The sequence below is a fragment of the Hevea brasiliensis genome, chromosome 17 (genome assembly GCF_030052815.1).
Source record: "Hevea brasiliensis isolate MT/VB/25A 57/8 chromosome 17, ASM3005281v1, whole genome shotgun sequence".
NCBI lineage: Eukaryota > Viridiplantae > Streptophyta > Magnoliopsida > Malpighiales > Euphorbiaceae > Hevea > Hevea brasiliensis.
In genome coordinates, this window is record NC_079509.1 from 47417568 (window position 1) to 47438760 (window position 21193).

The following is a 21193-nucleotide window of genomic DNA, read 5'->3' on the forward strand; positions in this document are numbered from 1 at the left end:
TTATAAAAGACAATTCCAATCAATGAATTTTGTCCTTCAAAAAACTTTTTAAACAAAGGTGACGCGGCTAAACATGATAGCTAGCAGCAGTCACCTGGAAAATAACGTAGTAACCTCCAGGCGGTATGTTTAGTAATTTAACGAAGATACAGGGGCACTAATATATCTGACGTCACGTGTCAATTTTAAAATGGCATAGGGCTCTTGCTTTAAACTGAAAAAAAAAAACAGAAAAAGAAAACTGCTGCAATCATTTTCTCCATTTCTCGTGCAAAAAATCGTAAAATTTTCAGTTGCAATTCAAACGCATACCGAACCAAAGCCATTACAGCACTTGGCTTTGTGGAGACTGAGGGGTAGTATTAGAAATGGACTCGCCGACGTCGACCGGAGGATCGTCGGCTCGGATCGTGCCGGCGCGATCGTCGATGATTGAGTCGATCCGTGGGTGCGGCTTGTCGGGGGTCCGAATCGATAAGGAGAGCTTGAGGAGGAAACTGCTGATTCCGGAGTATCTGCGTCACGCAATTGGTGATTCCATCAAGTCCAAAGACCCCGTCGGTGAAGCCGAGCGTTACTTCAATACCGGTGAACTTTACGCCCGTGAGGAGGCTCCTGAGGGCCCCATGGTCGTTTTTGTCAATTCTAGGAGTGGCGGCCGCCATGGACCTGAACTCAAGGAACGGCTTCAGCAGTTAATGGGCGAAGAACAGGTTACACCTTTTTTTTTTTTTTAATTGTGTAAAATATGTATTTTTTGTTTTATTTTTTTTTAATTATGTAATGAAGAAGCAAAAGTTTCGCTGAATGTGATTAGCACTTCTAACTACGTCAGCTATCAAGTTCAAAGATGTAAGTTTCCCTTCAATGAGAGTCATGGATTTGTATAGTGGAAATGATTCATTCGGTGTCGAGTTAAGATTGATACACAGTTTTTTTTTTTTTTTTTTTTTTTTCTTTATTGATTGGTGAACACTGTACTCTTGTGAGTGATTACCTAATTGATCACAGTTAGGTGATCCAGTGTATTTTCAGTGTCATTTTGTTTGGAGCTTCTCTTGGTTGTTTGTTTTTAATTTCTTTTTTTTTTGGTTAATTTCCACATGTTCCGTGGAGTTGGTCTGACAAAGTTGCTGTTTTGAATCGGAAATGATTTGTAATGCAGGTTTTTGATCTCTTTGACGTGAAGCCTCCCGAATTTGTGGAATTTGGGCTAGTCTGCCTAGAGAAGTTGGCTGCCCTTGGTGATTTTTGTGCCAGAGATACTCGAGAAAAGATGAGAATTATGGTATATTCACGATGACAAATCATCATGAGCATATTTTTTCTGGATTTATTTAGTGTGATCGCTTTGAGGATGTCATACGTTGGTATATGGGCAGTTAATCTCTCGTCAATAATCTAGAATACTTGTACTTTACGTTGTAAAGTTCTTGGATGACTGCGCAGGTTGCAGGAGGTGATGGTACAGTTGGTTGGATACTGGGGAGTCTTGCATCACTTAACAGACAGGGGAGGGAGCCAATTCCTCCCGTAGGAATCATTCCTCTGGGTACAGGCAATGATCTGGCAAGGAGTTTTGGTTGGGTAGGCATTTTTTTCTATATATTGAATTTTGGCCTGCTTGCTTCTGTCTTGCTTTTTTTCTAACTGTGGCTGCAATTATTTTCTTTAGGGAGGCTCATTTCCTTTTGCTTGGAAATCGGCTGTCAAAAGATCCCTTCACAGGGCTATTACTGGTCCAGTTTGCCGTCTAGATAGGTAAGTATTTTCTTATCATGTAATAGCTGTTACTCTCTTTCAAAATTACTTGTACTACATATTTCTTGTTTCTCAAATTAGAGGCTTTGGAATGGATATTGTGTCTTTCCTTATAGCCAAGGACTGTAATTTCCATGTTTTGATTGATCTTGAGTTTCCACTTTTCTCAATATGATATTTGATATATATTTCTTTTTGACATGATTACTTGATATTTTAATTTATTGAAAATTTATTGCTGGTACTCTATGAAATTCTTGTGATAGTTTCCAATGATTAGTACCAAATATCTTTAGCTGGTAAAAATCGCAGCACACTGGATTGGAGCTTGGCATTATACAAGGGACAAAAGAATTATACCGTTGAACCACTGCATATAATGTGCAATTATGGTAAACTCTATTATAAGATAGCTACAAATATAGCTAACAATTGAAAGCTATAAGGCATGAAAAAGAAATATATATTTAAAGTATGCTAAAACCTAAGATTCTTTCCATAAATGGGTTTATTAGACTATGTCATTGAAATTTACTTTTGATTTGTATTCATATTGAGATTCTTATGTTATTTTCATCAAATTAATTTTATAATTCATTTAGATACACATCATTTCAACTTCTTAAATAGTAGCATATTACAAAGCTGTTACTTATATATATGTATATATTAATTTCCTTTGAAATAGCTGTTATCCATAATTTTGAAATTTGACATGTCTTGATGTCAAGATTAAATACCTTGCTTATAGCTTTGAGGTTCTTGCTTTGTAGTTCTGAATAGTCATGGGTTGAAATGTGGTGTTATGTATCAGAACTACACTTAATCTAGAAACAGAGAAAGGAAGTTAGAAAGAGACTTCGTTAAGAAAAGAAGGAGAAGGGCTAGAAAATTTAGAAAGAATATAGAGAAGAAGCGAGATAACTCTTTGTATTTGATTATTGAATGAAAAATACAGGTGCTTTTCCTACATTTTATAGTCAGTCCCCTCTTATAACTGTCACAAACACACTCAACTAATTAAAACAGATTCTCTAACAGTTCTATAACTACTTCCTCCCTCTTTATTAATTCTTATATTTTCCCTCACTGCTTACTAACTGCTCTACTTCCTTAATCATAACATTCCCCACTCCTTACAATCTTGTCCTCAAGAATGATGAAAGAAACAACAATCAACAAAAATATGTTGCAATTATAGACTAAATGCTACTACTTGGACCTATAATGAATTTTAATGTGCAAATCTAATATCCTGCACACTGGAATTGGTTCTTCATATTTGCCTTTTTTTTTTTTTTTTGTGCCTTCTCCATTTTCAAATTCATCTTCTTGAAGAATTATAGATGTAGCTCCCTTCAAGATTAATTTCTTCTTCGGCCTTCTTGATTTCTCCTATTTATCCTCCATAGAAATTAGGTAAGCACAAGAATATAACTCAAAATCAAGATCAAGGTCCTCTTGAATTAGTAAGCTCAATCCATCCCCATCGTTGCAAGAAATTTCAGGTTTATGGATTGTGGTTTGTGCAGCTTTAATCTCCAATGCTATTTTCCGATCCAACATTTCTTTGGGATGTGCCGCTTGAATTTCTAATATTGCAATTTTCTGTACAAACACTTCTTCCATTTCTAATTGAGACAAAATCATCCTTTGTGTCATTGAACAAAGGACTTTCATTTCATAGTGAACTCCTGTTTTCCCCATTGCATTATCTGCTTGCCCCTCATCACCCTCTTCAGCATTTTTCTTCTTAGAATCCTCACACACAGTAAATTTATTAGCAATGAAATCCTGTTCCATCTCAGTGCCCTTGCCATTCTTATTGGAAACTTCACTTGAGGCATCTTGGTCTTCATTTGGCTCTTCATCCTTTGGATGAGAATTAAAGAAGTCTCTGGGAGTAGGCAACTGTCCTCTGTTCTCAGAAGCCTTGTTCTCGGATATGGCCAATTCATCCTCATTGCTATAGACTTCTTTACCTTTAACTTTCATCATAATATTCATGAAGGCTCGAAATTCTTTCCTGAAAGAATTGAGTTCCAAAAAAGTTTTCTTTATTTCCTCCTTTAAGCCTTGAGACACTTCTTAGAAATTCCTCATCTTTTCTTCCAACTCAGCAATCCTAATCATTTCTTAACTTACTATCACAGATCTAGTCATATTTCCAGCTTACAAGAGCTGAAAATTGAATTAGTCTCTTCATGTACCAGATATGAAACCCTAACAGAGCTTCAGAGCTAATAATTGGTAACAAAAATAAAGAATAGAAGAAAAGAAAATATTGAAGAAAGATCAAGAATAGAGGAGAATTTCAAGAAAAGAAACAGAAATTCGAGGAAGAAAGATGGGTTTCCAAAATTGAAGGAAGAAACCCAATTTTAGGGTTCTTGGGAAAGGAAAAATTAGAAAAAGAAGAAAGAAATATAGAGAGAAAGAGATCTATATTTCAAGGAATAAAAACAAGAAAGAAAGAGAAGAACGAAAGGAAGATAATGAGAAGGGAATTTCGATTCTCAGAAGAAAAAAGAGCAGAAACAGGGTTCTGAAGAGAAGAAGAAATAGAGCAAGAAATAGTAGGGAAAAAAGGGAATTTCTGGGAAAGAAGAGAAGAAAATTCAGGGTAAAAAGGAAGAAGAAATTGAGAAAGAAAGGGAAGAAATTTAGAGGGAAGAAGAGAGAAAGAGAGAAGATAAAAAAGAAACTTGATTCTGGCCTAGGTGCAACTCAGATGAACCATTTTTCAGCTTAAGTCCTCTCAGAACCAAGTTCTGATACCAATTTGTGTGTATCAGATTTGCACTTAATCCAAAAACAGAGAAAGGAAGCTAGAAAGAGATTTGGTTGAGAAAGAAGGAGAAGTGGGAGAAAATTTAGAAACCATATTGAAAAGAAGAGAGATGACTCTTTGTATTTGATTCTTGAATGAGAAATACATGTGCTTTTCTTACATTTTATACTCAGTCCCCTATTATAACTATCACAGACACACTCAACTAATTACAACATATTCTGTAACAGTTCTATAACTTCTCTATTAGTTCTTACATTTCCCCTCACAACTTACTAACTACTCTACTTCCTTAATCATAAAATGTGGGAGGCCTTCCAGTGTAAGATTTGCATTATGTTTGAATTTTGAATGGTTTATTTATTATTTTTTATTAAAAAGGTTGGAACTTGCCATCAGAGTTTTTTAATTCTTTTTCACCAATGAAGGGATCCGTGAGATGGAGTTTCTTCAATATATTAATTACTAACTTCTCTAAAAATATTGATATGAGTGTGATTAATTAAATTTACATTTTGTCATGATCATTCCTTCATAAACATGTGAATCCATTGTGACTAACAACAATTGAATAAAATCAGTATGACTAATAACATTTACGTTCTTAATAGTTATAATCATTACTTTAACAAAATATGAATATGAGCTCTTCAGTTTTATGTGCATGCATGTAGTGGCTAATGTTTATGGATCACCTTATTCCGCTATATCTTTCGCCACTTAATTTGCATAATTCTGTCTGCCTAATTAGTTATATTTTATTCATGAAAAGACCCTTGTTTTTTTATGATAGGTGTAGCTTGATTTCATCATTTCTTTGTAAGTTGCACTTACAAAACATTACCCTTTGATGTAGTTGGCATCTTTTAGTGATGATGCCAAGTGGAGAAGTTGTGGATCCACCCCATTCTCTAAAACATACGGAAGAATATTCTCTTGATCAGGTTGTGAATCTTGCTACTTCAAAATTTTACTCTTGTCACTCAGTTGCTATCGAATGCTTGTTTTTTTTTTTGCTCACAAATTAACTGCATAAATTTTAGGATTTTGGTAAAGTGCATATGAGTAGTCATTTAGTTTGTTTCTTTGCTTCTTCCTTAAGGAATCCAAGGATTTTACTTTTCTCTAACTCTCCTCTTTTTTCCTCTACCTACCCATCTCTCCAAATCTCATCTTAAAAAAGAAAAAAATAATAAAAGGTTTGTGTGCATTTTCCAATAATAAAACAAAAATTTATTTAATTGTACAGATATAATGAAAATTGCCGAAACTTTGGGACCCATTTTTGAGATACAGTGAAAATTCTCACAAGTTTGGGGCCCATGTTTGTTGTAATTTGGTTCTGTTGAGTGTTTGACTTTATATTTTCATATTATGGCCTAACCTTCTTGCAGTTGCAGAGTTTGGAAGTTGAGGGGATGTTGCCTGAGAATATGAATTGCTATGAAGGAGTCTTTTATAATTACTTTAGCATAGGTATGTTGATATGACTTCCAAAAGGGGGGTAAGCTGTTTTGTTTACATGCTTATGATTCATATCATACAAAGCTTTTAATTTTGTTTTTGGTCTTATAGGAATGGATGCTCAAGTGGCATATGGTTTCCACCATTTACGTAATGAAAAGCCTTATCTTGCACAAGGTCCTATAACAAATAAGGTTTGATTGGATCTTTTTACCCCTTTAAATATGAGTTTAACTTCATATATATTAATTTCCTCACAACTATAATACGAACTATAAGATTTTATTACGAAGTTCCTTATGCGTTTCATCTTTCTTAACTTGATTAAATTCCTTCTAAGTATTAATCTAGTTTACTCTCTAGACCATGATTTTAAATAACGACTGTTACATTATGTAACGACCATTATTTATAGGTTTTAAGGCCTTATAATCATTACCCCCATTATTTATAGGCTGAAAAAGATATATTTGTAATGGCCGTTACACCCATTACTTAATGGTAACTACCGTTATTTAACGTTAAGTAACAGTAATGGTCTATTACTCACATGGATATCTTTTGTGTTCTTTATTTTTTTTTTTTCCTTGTCCAAGTGGAGCCAACAACTTATTATTTTATTTTGTTTCTGGTTTCTGTGGGTTTAACATTCTATTTCTCACTCTCTTAACTATCAATTTAAAATTTTCTATCTTTCTACAAATCGTTTACATCTTGAGCTCAAATCATCAACTAGTGAAGTTTTATTTGAAGTGAAGGAGAGAGCAGTGTTGTCACCAGGTACCCCGGCGATCACTTAGGTGCCTGGACAAAATCCAAGCACCTTGCCTGAGAAGCCTCCGGGCAAGGCGATCTCAACTAGGCACCACCTAGGCGCCCAGGCGAGGCCTATGCTGGGCGAGGCGAGGAAAGGCCAAAAAAATGCAAGAAATTAAAAAAAGAAAAGTTGAGAGAAAACATGACCACATTCTCCTCTTTCTTTCTTTCTTTCTTTCTTTCTTTCTTTTTTAAACATTTCCATTATTTTTCTTCATTCTTCTCTTCTATCCTTCAAATTCTGAAACTTTTTTGTTGTTGTCACTTTTTTTTCCCTAAAACCAGTATATTATTTGAAATTCTACACGTATTCTATATTTTTTTTGTCTAAAATTCTGTCACATTTTTATTATTCTAGCCAATGTTTATTGTTGCTTTTCTTGCTTTTATTACTCCTTATTAGAAGTATCGTAGAGTTCTTTGGATTTCATTGTTCTTATACCCAGTAGTGGAAATAAAAGAATCTTTTCATTTTTCTCCTTCGTCTATGATTTAAATTCTTACATCCATTAAATACATTACTCAACTCAACTCAACTAAGCCTTTATCCCAAAAATTTGGGGTCGACTATATGGATTCGTTTTCTCCACTCTAAACGATTTTGGATTAAATCCTCAGAAATGTGTAATGCTTCTAGGTTATGTTGTACTACTCTCCTCTAAGTCAATTTAGGTCTTACCCATTTTTTTCTTTCTATCTTCTAACCTAATGTGCTCTACTTGTCTAATTGAAGCCTCTGTATGTCTACGCTTCACATGACCAAACCACCTCAATCTCCCTTCTCTCAACTTATCTTCAATTGGCACCACTCCTACCTTTTTTCTAATCCTCTCATTACGGACTTTATCTAGTCTAGTATGGCTACTTATCTACCTTAACATTCTCATCTTTGCAACTCTTATCTTTGACGCATACGACTCTTTCAGTGCCCAATACTCACTATCATATAATATAGCCGGTCGTATGGCTGTACGGTAAAATTTTCCTTTCAATTTATTAGGAATCTTGCGATCACATAAAACTCCCGTGACACGTCTCCACTTCGACCATCCGGCTTTAATCCTATGACTAACATCCTCCTCACATCCCCCATCTACTTGAAGGACTGAGCCTAGATATTTAAAGTGATTATTTTGGGACAGTACTACTCTATTCAAACTAACTCCTTCTCTATCACCAGTTTGGCTTTTACTGAACTTGCAATGCATGTATTCTGTCTTCGTTCTACTTGACTTAAAACCCTTTGACTCTATAGTACTTCTCCAAAGCTCTAGCTTTCTATTGACTCCTTCTTGTGTCTCATCTATCAGAACAATATTATCCGCAAACATCATGCACCAAAGAGTGCTCTCTTGTATATGTTTCGTCAATTCATCTAAAACTAATGTAAAAAGGTAAGGGCTTATGGCTGATCTTTGGTGCAATCCAATTAAGATCGGAAAATCTCTTGTGTCCTCTCCCACTGTGCGCACAATAGTAGTTGCTCCTTCATACATATCTTTCAACATTTGTATGTACCTAATAGATACCCTATTTTGTTCTAACATATTCCATAAGACATCTCTTGGAACACTATCATAAGCTTTTTCCAAATCAATAAAAATCATGTGTAGATTTTTCTTCACATCTCTATATTTTTCCATCAAGCTTCTAATGAGAAATATCGCTTCTATAGTTAAACGACCGGGTATGAAACCAAATTGATTGAGAGAAATAGAAGTATCATGACGTAGTCGATGCTTTGCAACTCTCTCCCACAACTTCATCGTATGGCTCATGAGTTTAATTCTCCTATAGTTTGTGCAACTCTGTATGTCTCCCGTATTTTTAAAAATAGGTACTAAAGTACTCCTCTTCCATTCATCAGGCATTTTTTTTGAGTTTAGAATCTTATTAAATAATTTAGTTAACCATGCCACTCTCATATCTCCTAAACACTTCAACACTTCAATTGGTATTTCATTGGGTCCACAGGCTTTACTCACTTTCATTCTCTTAAGTGCTTCCTTTACTTCTAAAGATCTAATCCTTCTAGTATAATTCACATTCTTTTCTATTGTTCTATAGTTTATATTCACGCTATTACCATTTTGACCATTATTAAAGAGATCATTAAAACAATTTCTCCATCTTTCTTTAATGTCCTCATCTTTCACCAACACTTTTCCTTCTTTATTCTTAATGCACCTAACTTGATTGAGATCTTGACATTTCCTTTCTCTCCTCCTTGCTAATCTATAAATATCCTTCTCCCCTTCTTTAGTTCCAAGTTTCTCATATAACTTTTCAAAGGCTTGTGCTCTTGCTTGACTAATTGCCTTTTTTGCCTCTTTCTTTGCTATCTTGTACTGTTCATATGCCTCACATCTTAAATTTTTGTACCCCTCTTGAATATTATTTTTTAAGGATACACTCAATACATTCAATGAATATTATTTTTTTAAAATTTTGTTACATTACACATTACAATCTATCTAAGTACTCTATTACAATAATCTAGTATACTCTAGTATTTACAAGTTACCATTCTAATCTATTCTAGTGTTCTTAATTCTTAAGATGGATTTTTTTTATTTTTTATTTTTTATTTTTTTATTTGGTTGGGATCAAAACAAATGCTTGAAAAATCTATAGCATCATCACACACAAACAATAAAAAGGATACAACATAAAAACATAGATGAATGCTTTTGATCTTGAAACTTAAAACATATAATATATTATGAAATATGAATATGAAATTTGTCAATTTATTGATTGTATAATATATTAGAGTTTTTTACATTGTATATTTGATTATTTATTATTTTAGAATGAATTAGCGCCTCATTTCGCTCAGGCGAGCGCTTAGGCAAGCGCCTTGGGCGATGAGGGACCTTCTTGCCTTAAGGGTGCCTAGCACTTTTGACAACACTGCAATTAATCACACTACATACATATTATGCAAAGGGTCAGTTATTTGTCTTTATTGTTCGTATTTTTCTCATTTTCAGAAGAAAATTATGGTTTATGCTTAGTTGTTTATGCTCATTGGTCTTTGTTGTTGGTGTTTTTGCTATGTTTTTATGGCATTTGTCTTTGTTGTTGGTTTTGCATGTTTGTTGAAGAAAGTTATAGTTTATGCTTATTTAGTTGTTACTATCTACTTAATTATTTTTGTTTTAAATTAATTAATGCTAATGATGCTTAAGAATGATGGATTTAATGTATTTATTAGATGTATTTATGCTTATCATTTAGTTGTGTATCTTAGTATTAATTATATCTTTAAATATCTATTCATTTCATAAACTTTGGAAATTTTTCGAAAAAATTTGCGTAGCAATAGGTCATTATAACATTCTAGCCGTCATAGGCCTATTTTCGTTACCCGCAGCCACAACTATGAGTGTGGTTGCAACAACAATTTAAATCCATGCTCTAGATTGTGAGATGCTAAATTACTTATTCTGCATGAATCTTTCAACTTGGAATATAAGTGAACATGTGAAACATTTGGGTGCAATTCAATATATGATTTAGAAGCATTGGAAATTTCATATTTTCATTTTAGTTGTTGGAATTTAGAGTAGTAGAAAGGTTTTATTACTCATATCATAGTTACCTGATTTGCTTTTCTCTGCTACGAACCATGATATGGAACATGCATCTTAGAACGCAGTGTGTTAGCATTCTAGATCACTAGAACTGGCATTTCGGTTCTTGCTTTGCGTTTGATTAGCAATTATGTTTCCTATGGCAATGCTTATCGATAAGAAAGGACAATTGAGTTTTGATAAGGGAAACTAGCAATACATTGTAAAAGAAGAAGAAGCAACACCCAAATGAAGTAAAAACAAGAAGAGAAGTAGAATAGGGAATGGAAATGGATTTTTTTTGCTTAAATTAACATTAGGAGAGATCAGGCGAGATTTTTTTGATTATTTGTTATTTATTATGGGGAAGTGTGAAGGTTTAGTCTTGTGGCTAATTCCACTAATTTTTAGTAAGTAAATGCTAGAAATCATAAAAAAATTGACTAATTTATTAGGTTAGGGGGCAATTAATATATTAACTCCTAATTTGTTAAAATTTAAAATAAATAAATTTTCAATCGGCTAGTTTATTGGTCTATCCCATAATCTAATGGTAAAGCTTTTATGGGACTTGCATTTTTACTAACGTTACAACAGCAACAACGACAACGACAACAACAATGACAACAACAACATCTAAGCCTTAATTTCAAACTAGTTAAGGTTAGTTATATGGATTTTTTTTTGTCATTCAACTCTATTAGACACTATGTCCACATTCATATCCAAAACTTGTAAAATTTGTGAATTGTTAGAAATAAAACTATTTTTGGGACTCTCACCTATAAGTTTGAGCTTTTAGGTTGAGTGATTTCTTAACATGGTATTAGAGCCTCTCAAACCAAAGATTCAGAGTTTGAATCCTAGCCGCCACCATTTATTAATTAAATGTTTCAACACAAGATAAAGTGGGTTTGTGTTTGTTTATGCTTCAAGCCTAATTGGCATTCGCATGGTTGTGTGTTAAAGATAAAACAATTCTTGGGACCCTCACATATAAGTTTGAGCTTTTAGGTTGAGTGGTTTCTTGATATAATGCAAGAGTCTCTCAATCCAAAAGGTACATAGTTCAAATCCTAGCCGCCATCATTTACTAATTAAACATTTCAATACAAGGTGAAATGGGCTTGTGCTTGTTCACATTTCAAGCTTATTGGGCATTTGCGTGTGGGTGTATGTTAGAGATAAAACTATTTTTGGGGCTTCACCTACAAGCTTGAACTTTTACCTTGAGTGCTTTCTTGATATGGTATTAGAGTCTTCTAGATCAAAAGGTTTAAAGTTTGAATTTGGCAGCCTCTATTTATTAATTAAACATTTTAGCATAAGTTAATTAGGCCTGTATTTGTTCACATTTCAAGCCTAGTGGGCATTCACATGCAGTTGTATGTTAGAGATAAAGCTATTATTGAGGCTCTCACCTATGAGCTTGAGTTCTTGATATGGTATTAGAACCTTTCACACTAAAAGGTCTAGAGTTTAATTCCCGGGTACCCTCATTTGCTAATTAAACTTTTTAGCACAAGTTAAAGTGGAGTTGTACTTGTTCACGCTTAAGACCCAATGGGCATTCACGTGGGGTGTATTAGAGATAAAACTATTATTAGTGCTCTCACTTACAAGTTTAAACTTTTAGGTCGAGTGGTTTCTTGATATAAATTATAAAAAGCTATAATTTAAAATTTCTTAAAAAAGGAAATTATTATTTAATTAGGTGTTTTGGGACTTAGGGATTATACTAGTTCATGTACCATGAAGTAATTGATATAGTTCTAGTATCACATTCTAATTTGGCATATTAACTAAACCTACCCCACGTAGCTTATATCAAGCTAAGTGGTGTACCATGTACCTGTACCACATTCTAAGACGTATAATGTTCCAGGTAAATACGATTCATATGTTTAGCAGACTATGGCTTGGTCTTCATTTGCAACCATGGTCTAATCAATGGATATTTTGTAATTGTTGGAACTAAATATTCCATAGAGTTGAATTTGAAGTTCAAACATTAGCTTTAAAAAGATAAAAAAGAAAAAAAAATGGTGGGAAACCTGAAATTTTGCTTTAATTTTCATATCATTGCCATTTGATGGGTGAATTAATGTCTCTTGGCATGTTGACTGATATTATGTTTTAAATATTTACCACAATTCTGATGGGGATTGAGTCGTATATTTATTCTAAAATGTGATGTTATATGTTCTTACAGTTAATATACTCTGGTTACAGTTGCAGTCAGGGTTGGTTCTTCACACCGTGCGTAAGTGATCCAAGTTTAAGGTTAGATATTTAAATCTTATGTCATTTACTTTATGCTTATTATTGTTATTTGGGTGTGTTTGGGGTAGTTTTTATGTCAGGTCATGAAGTTTGTTGCTGCTTCTTGTACTTGACATTGTTTTTTTGAATCACTAGGTTATGTTTTGATTCACTTTGGTGCACTGGATTTAAAATTTTATTTTTATAAGTTGGTCATTATGGTTTCAAGCTTTAACTTAAGCTTCTGTTGGACACATGGTTTCCCTTGCCCGTAAATTTCCTGCATAACAGCCTCAAATTTTTACTATAATCTAGAATTTTTGATGCATGACTGCTAAAAGTTTTGCTGTAGGCCTATACATGAAGCAGTAGATATTTATTCTACTAATTCTATTAAGATCACATTGTTTTAGTGAAAATTGTATGTTTTTGAAAACGTTATCCATACCTCTTAATTAAACCATGGAGGTAATCTTCTATTGATTGTTGTTACCTGCTCAGCCAGTATTATTACTCGTTCATATTTTCACCTAATGAAACATTTGTCTTAAAGTTCATTGCTCTTTGTTTGGTTGTTAGTTGAACTCTTGACTCATGCTTTCTAGTTGTTCTATAGTTCACCGATGTTGGGTTAGGTGTCCTACTTCTATGGGTATATTATGTTGTAAGATGTGCTCCTCAAAGCATAGTTTCTTTTTGACCCACTCTAAAGTTCCATTATTTTTCGTCACCTTGTAGCAGTTACTTAGGAAATTTGATGGAGGATGAGTTTCACTTTAAAGAGTGATGGAACGTTGGCAAAGATTTGATTTTCAAACCACTTTCCTTTTTTTTTTAATTATATTTTTATCAAATACTATTGTTTTTGGAAAAGTTGATACTTCTCTTTTTTTAAGTTTTTTATTCTATAATTCTTTTGCAACTTTTCACTGCAATACTATGACAATGTTTTCCCTTCATTACTTTGTGTGCTAATATAAATTTTCTGGTTGAAGGGGACTGAAAAATATCCTGAGGTTGCATGTTAAAAAAGTTAATTGCTCAGAATGGGAGCATATTCCAGTTCCTAAAAGGTAGAGTTTGATTCATACAACTTTTGCTTGAGATACATAAAGATCTGAGCAACGGTATGTATGTAAGCATTACTTCCAATAGCAGCAATAACTGTTTGCTTTTATACTTCCAATAACCTTTATCCATGTGAATTATTATATGTGAATATCATTTGTCTTGATGTTTGTTACGTATTTATAGGAAGAAGCATAGGAATAAAGTGTAAATAATATTGTAGAGAATTATAGAACAATTGTAATTGGCAGGAAGAACTACCCTTCCCGCCAATTACAATTGTTATATAATTCTCTACAACACTATTTACACTTTATTCCTACACTTCTTCCTATAATATGTAACAATTTTCTCTTGATCTTTTGAGAAAAAGTTCCTATATCACTGAATTTAGATATCACTGAATTTACTGAGGCACCAACATATGACTGCTTTTAATTGTTATTGTGGTGGTGGTTGTTAAATTTGTTCTTTACCTTTTCTGTTCCTGTTTTGCTTGTGTCTCTCAGTGTAAGGGCAATAGTTGCTTTGAACCTTCACAATTATGGAAGCGGAAGAAATCCATGGGGCAGTCCGAATCCAGAGTATTTGGAAAAGGTATCAGTTATTATTACATGGGATGATGTTTATCACAATTCTTGACTGTTAATTTTTTTTTTCCCATGTTGCATTTATGACCTGTAATCCATGTAGAAACTTTGATTTAGCGGTACGCATGAATGAAACTTTGAGCTTGTTTGTGATTGTGGTTCCAATCTGCTTTTTGGAAAAAGTACCATTTTAGTTGCTCAACTCAACTCAACTCAACTAAAACTTTATCCTAAGAATTTGAGATCGGCTATATGAATTCTCTTTCTTTATTCTACCATTTTAGATGCTATTGAAAAAAAAAAATTGATAAAGCTGTTTAGCTGTTTTGGAGTTTTTGTAACTAAAGTATGTTAAATTTAACTTAAAACTAATTTTTAATGGTCTCTAATTAATATATTTAAGGTGGTGCTTTTCCCAACAGTACCTCAAATAATAATGCCAAATGGACCTTATTCAATGAATTGGTTATGTATTTTTTAGGGACTTTATTTATTCCCTAGCATGATTTCTATATGTTTCATTTTTTATTTTGGCAGAGGGGGTTTGTTGAGGCCCATGCTGATGATGGTCTCCTAGAAATTTTTGGTTTAAAGCAAGGATGGCATGCATCTTTTGTAATGGTTGAACTCATATCTGCTAAACACATAGCCCAGGTATTACAGTTCTGAAATTTTATTTATTGTAATGTGGAAGCACACTTAGTCTGTGAAAGTAAGAGTTGAAATTTGGCATAAACATGATGATTGTGTTAGCAATTCCTTCCACGCTATAGGTGATAATCTTTCTCTGCTACATGATCCTTTGATGTTACCTTCAAGTATTTGATGCATCATTTAATGCTGTTGTCAACTAATTGCTAGATGTGATCATGAGCTAGGAGACAAATGCACGAATCCGAGACAGAAGTAGAAAATATTGTTGAGCAATTGATAATCCATATATATATATATATATAGATATTGATCGTGAAGAAATTTCTTTATACGTAGGATTGAGAATTATTTAATTAAAACTGAACTGATGCATTTTAGTGAAAATCTGCAAAAACTGCTGAGGGGGTATTTAAAATGATGGATGAAGTCCCTCGAAGATCCGTAGGACTAGAGGAATTGAAAAAGCCTAATAGGATGAGAAAAAAGTTTGGTGTCTTAATAATATTTTTTAAAAGAGCTCTCTTAAAGTTACTATAATAGTGCTTTGGTAATAAAACTATGCAAATTTGAGAAGAATTTGCGTGGGTATTGTCCTCTTTGTTTCCTCTTCCTCTTAATTGTGCTGTTGCTACAGTACCTATGGCACTGTACTCAAGAGTTATCTAAATATTTACTTCTTTTTTCCAGCCCCAATTAAATCCACAAACCCTAACTCCTTCCCTCCAACTTCAAACCCTTAAATCTTGTACCCTGGGCAGAACACTCTTAACTTCTTGATGTAGTTGCAGTCAACGAAAACTAAGGCTGTTTTCGTTAACACTGTTGTTTTTCAGCTTTAAGTTTTATGGAAACAAGAAATCATTTTTGTTCAATTTCTAGATTTTCATAAAACGCTTATTTTTCTATATAATTTGTATTTTTGTCTCCTTTAAATACATTGTTTATTAGCGCTAAATCAACAATAAACAAGTTTATTGTCCTTAATGTTACCAAGTTGCTGGTGCATCTTTCATTAAATCTCATCCTACCATTACTTGATCCATTCACAAAATCTTATAAAATAAACAATTCCCTTTACCAATTGTTTGCAGTAGCTTTGATAATGATTTTGAGATTACCCCAACTCATGGCCAAAAATCAAGCTTACTATGTTTTCCTTCGTGTGGTAACAGCTTGGCCTCAAAATAAAATAAAGAATTATAAATTTTCTTCCACATTTGATCCTTGGAGATAAAAAGAAAAAAAAAGGATCTAAACAATAAGAGGATGATGATAAGAGAGATATAAGTGATTGCTACATGCTATTTAATGGCTGAATCTGGTGTTGATGTGTTGGAAAAAAGATGAAATTGAATAGGGTAGATGATTGTTCATTGTTGATTAACAATATCAAAAAGTATTATTAATTTCCTGAAATAAGTGAGAACGATAGATGTTCAGTGATGATAATGGAGATGCCAAGTGATGCCTGCAATAAGTAGGAGAGAGATAGTGGATGATTGTGCAAGATTATAATGGAGGATAAAAGAGGAGGGTTTAATTTGGTCTTTACATGGACATATGAGAACAAACATGAGAAGCAAAAAAGACGAAACCTTGCTTTTGGGCTTCTTGTTTCGCTGTTTTTATTTTTAAAATCACTTGTAAAAAAAAGCAGAGGAAACAGAAATCAAATGATTTCACCAAACATTTTCTAGTTTTTTTAAGGAAAAGAAAACAAAAAACCAAAGACAATAACAATACTGAACATATCCCAAAATTAAGAATAATTTTGATTTAATTTTTTATTGTAAAATTAAGAATTTTAGGTTTATATTATTTAGAAAATTTAATTAGGAAGTAGTATGTCTATTATTTAGGAATTAGATTATTGATATGGATAAAATAACTTGACCTTTGAGATACTAACACATGTCATCACCCACCAACATGTACGAATTTGTGTGTCCGAATTGAGAGCTTATTGAATTGCTAGCAAGATGGACCATGACCAATTGAAGGCCATAGGGTTCAATGCCAAACTGGCACAATATAGATGATCGACCCGAGTTTGACTTCTACCTGGATAGGGGATTTATAGCGCATTAATCATTAATGTGATGTCAAGCATACATGGATCTTCCTAAGAAGCCCCTCAATGAATCGTTCATGGGAAGATATCATCATTATTACAACTCCAAAAGCCAATCTCCCTAGACATTGTAGGGTTACTTAATAAGCCCAAACATCTCTACAAGAGGCTCCGCATGCAAGCCACTTGCCAACCCGTAATTGCACATACAAGGCAGTCGTGCCCCATCCTCTAGAGGATGTAACTTGTTCCACTCGTTGTATGCCCTAGCAGGTATAAATAGGAGAATCCAAGAGTCAAGGACACCTACAATCTAGTATCAAAACCCTATTCTCTACATCTATTTCCTCAACGATATCCTTAGTGATATCCTTAGTCACTAGACTAACTTAAGCATTGCAGGTTCACTGATGAGGAACCTTCTACTCTTGCTGTAACCCTTTGTACTCTTAGAAGTACCACCTAATATCCATCCAAGGCTTATACTTCTTCCACTCATATCAATTATTATTTAGGAATATTTAAAAAGTTCTATTAGACTTGGTATTTTTCTTGTTAGATTGGTTTAGTATTTTCTTATTCGGAATTCCTATCCTAATACTTGTTGGACTAGTTGTTGTACCATAAATATATGTCATATAGGTACTTTGCTAGAGATCTTTTTATCATTTTTAAGGTAATAGAAAATGGCAATCATATTTCTTTTCCTCATTAAGATATTGATGTAGAACCAATAACACTCAAAAAGGAAAAATTTAAATAAACTCTCAAATTTGATAAATTCACTATTGTCAATAATAATAAACTCTCTTAAGAAAATACCTAATTTACATAGGTATTTATAGGGCTGGCAATTTGTGTTTGCTGGTCATAAACAAGTCATGTCAACCTACACGTATAACATATAATATGAAAATGTTTAACCTGAACATGATCTATTTAATTAATAATTAATCGTGTCAAAATATTCAACCTTAATACGGATATGGTCAGTGTTATTAAAGGCGAGAAAAGGCACCGGGCGAGGCGCTAGGCGAGGTGACCCCATGACGCCTTGCCTGGCTGAGGCAAGTCGACTTCCCAGAGGCGAGCGCTTGAGACTCTAAGGCAAGAGGCGTTAAAGGCGATGCCTTTGAGAAATAACAAAAGCTTTTAATTTTTTTCTTTAATTTTTTATTTTAAAACAACAAATAGTTAAAAGACTTAACATGTTCTCTCTCTCACGACGCCAACAGCAACATTGAAGAAGACTAGAGACCATAATACGGTATTTCTTGATTTCTTCCTCTCATTCTCTCTTCTTATTCTTTCCTCTCTCTCCTCTCCTCTTCTTCTATTATTCTTTTCTCTTCTCTTCTCCTTCTTATCTCTTCTTATATTCTTTTTTTTCCTCTCAATCGTGCCACAACAACACAACAACACTTTTTTTATTTCTTTTTAACTTTTTTCTTCTCCTTTACTTTTTTTCTCTTCTTCTCTTATTCTCTCATCACGCCATCTTTTACAGCAGAACTTGTAATTTTTTTTTAATTTTGTTTCATTTTAATTTTTTTATTAGATTTGTTACTTTTTAATTTATTGTTTCATTATTGGTCAGATGAGTATTGTCATGTGCATTTTGTTAAATGGGGGTTGTGATTTTGACATGATTTTTGTTAAATGGGTATTGTGATATGATGGGCTTGAGAAAGAATTAATTTGTATTTGCAAAAAAATTTTTCAAGTATTTGCAAATAATTTTTTCATTTTGAAATGGGTATTGTGGCATATTTTATAATGTCTCCATTTTTATTTCTTTTGTTGCAAAGATCATAGATGTGAAATGTTGAATGTAAACACAGTGGTGATATACAACTTCCTTTTAGGCATTACCAAATGTTGTAAAAGTCTTGTGTAATATGTTTTTTTTTATTTATTAAACTAGTTAAAAGTATGATATTTTTATGTTAAAAGCATATATATATATATATATATATATATATATATATATAATTTAGGCAATTTAAGCTATAGCGTCTTGCTTCAAAAAGGCCCTTGCCTCGCCTCTCGCCTAAAGCCATAGGGTACCCTATCACCTTGGTGTCACCTCTCGCCTTGATAACACTGGATATGTTTATGATACCTGTTACACAACACTACCTATATAACCCATTTAAATAAATGGGTTATTAACGTGTCATGTGAAACAACACAACATGTTTAACCCACTTAATAAATGGGTTATTATAAATCTCACGTGGCATGACATGTTTAACTCATGGAGCACATTTAACTTGTTTAACATGCCAAGATGCATATTAAGCAACATCATCAAAATATATAAATATAACCCAAATATTCAAAATTATCTAAATATCCAAACATCTAAATATTCAATTATCCAAAGGTCAACCAAATATTCAAACAACAGCCAAATATCGAAACATCATCCAAATAACAAAGAACGTTAAAATTACACAGACACTAAATGTTCAAGTTGTGAATATGAGTTTCACAACATCATTGTATTTCATAACATTGTTGATGAAGTTAGAACATTAAATATGAGCTGGTTTAGGTTAGGTTTAGCTCTTTATATTTGTGCTCTATAAATGAAATTACATAGTTTTAATATGTAAATAACATGGGTCATAACAGGATTAAATGGGTCAAAGTTAACCTATTAACCTAACTAAATAAACGGGTCATTTCGTGTCTTATCGGTGAAGTGAGTCACCCAACTAAACCCATATTTATGGCGTGTTATGAACAAGTTGACCTATCTGAACCTATTTATGCTAAAGGCCTACACCCAAACCTGTTTAATTGCATGTTGAGTCGTGTCGTGTCAAAAATTGTTAGCTCTAGGTATTTATAGACCAATAAGTAATCTACTACTAGGATTAGGAATTCCAAAATAATAAATAGTGAAATACTAAACCAATCTAATTGAAATATCAAACCAGCACTCACTAGAAAATTTTAAGCCATGGAACTCTGAAATAATGAAAATGCTACTTAATTAAATTTCCTAAATAATAGAACCTTACATTAGAAAATTTGAATTAAATATATTAATTTTACAATGAAAATTTGAATCAAAATATGCGTCAAATAGTCTTTACATGTATGTTTCGTTTCTGACTGAATAAATTGGCTTAAATTGTTGCCATAGTTAATAGATTAGACTCAAATTTATACAATTGAAAAATTGGAGAAAAAAAAAAAAAAGAGAGGCAAAGTTCATGCTTTTTTGGTCATTAGACCAAAATATATGGTCGTGTGTTAAGTGGGTATTAAATGGGTTAGACATGTCATATCATTTCATTTTATTCATGTACAACATCGATTTCCTGTTTAGGTCATGTATTTTATGTGTTGACTCAAATTTGTTATGCAACTCTTGATATGGCACCAAGGCACATTTTAGGCTGAATTACCAACTTCACTCGGTTTGTTAATTAAATATGGAAGTTTTCATGTGTTGCATGAAGGAATATGGAAGTTTTCACGTGTTGCATGAAGGATAAGTGCAAAAAAAATTCACTGTAATGCCTATTTTGAAATTTTAACAGTTGAATGCTATCTTCCAATTGCAAAAACATCCTTCTGATCTATCTCTTGAATTTTTCTTGTATTATGTCAGGCTGCGGCAATTCGATTGGAAATAAGGGGTGGAGAATGGAAAGATGCATACATGCAGATGGATGGTGAACCCTGGAAACAGCCAATGAGCAAGGAGTACTCTTCATTTGTGGAAATTAATAGGGTGCCCTTTCAGTCCATTATGATCAGTGGAGAGTAACTTGCTGGTTTGCCCACTAGCCCTTGATTCAAGTGTGGCGTCACTAGGTTTATTGCTTTCTCAACCAAGATGAGTGATCACTGATCAGTGTAAAGTATGGTTTTCTCCCCAGGGGCTTGTAAATTATAGTTATCTGCTAGGTTAGTAGCTGATGGGTATTTGTATCAAATTTCATTTGATTGCCAATTCTTCATTTCGTTTTTTGGTTCACTTGTTGGAGGAATGTTTAATTACCAGGCGTTGCGAGTGCTTAAATAAATGATTCCACAAGGAAAAATGGGTCTTATAGAATTAAATTTGTAGCAGTGAATTCATTAACAGTAATTATTGACTGGTGATTAGTATTACTGTTTGACA

General features: G+C 33.2%; 1 protein-coding gene across 2 annotated transcripts; it reads left to right on the forward strand.

The window, feature by feature from the left end:
* The first annotated feature begins 202 nt into the window (after window positions 1-202).
* LOC110637820 (diacylglycerol kinase 3) lies at window positions 203-21193 on the forward strand. 2 transcript variants are annotated; one of them, XM_021788154.2, is made up of 12 exons: window positions 203-713; window positions 1166-1288; window positions 1450-1587; window positions 1676-1761; window positions 5409-5496; window positions 5947-6028; window positions 6128-6210; window positions 12620-12690; window positions 13665-13742; window positions 14247-14334; window positions 14865-14981; window positions 20678-21193. In XM_021788154.2, the coding sequence occupies exons 1-12, from the start codon at window positions 369-371 to the stop codon at window positions 20834-20836; spliced, it is 1458 nt and encodes a 485-aa protein (XP_021643846.2). In that variant the 5' UTR covers window positions 203-368; the 3' UTR covers window positions 20837-21193. The 2 variants fall into 2 exon arrangements, with proteins under 2 accessions (XP_021643846.2, XP_021643847.2); XM_021788155.2 differs by having other exon boundaries at window positions 204-713; window positions 5953-6028.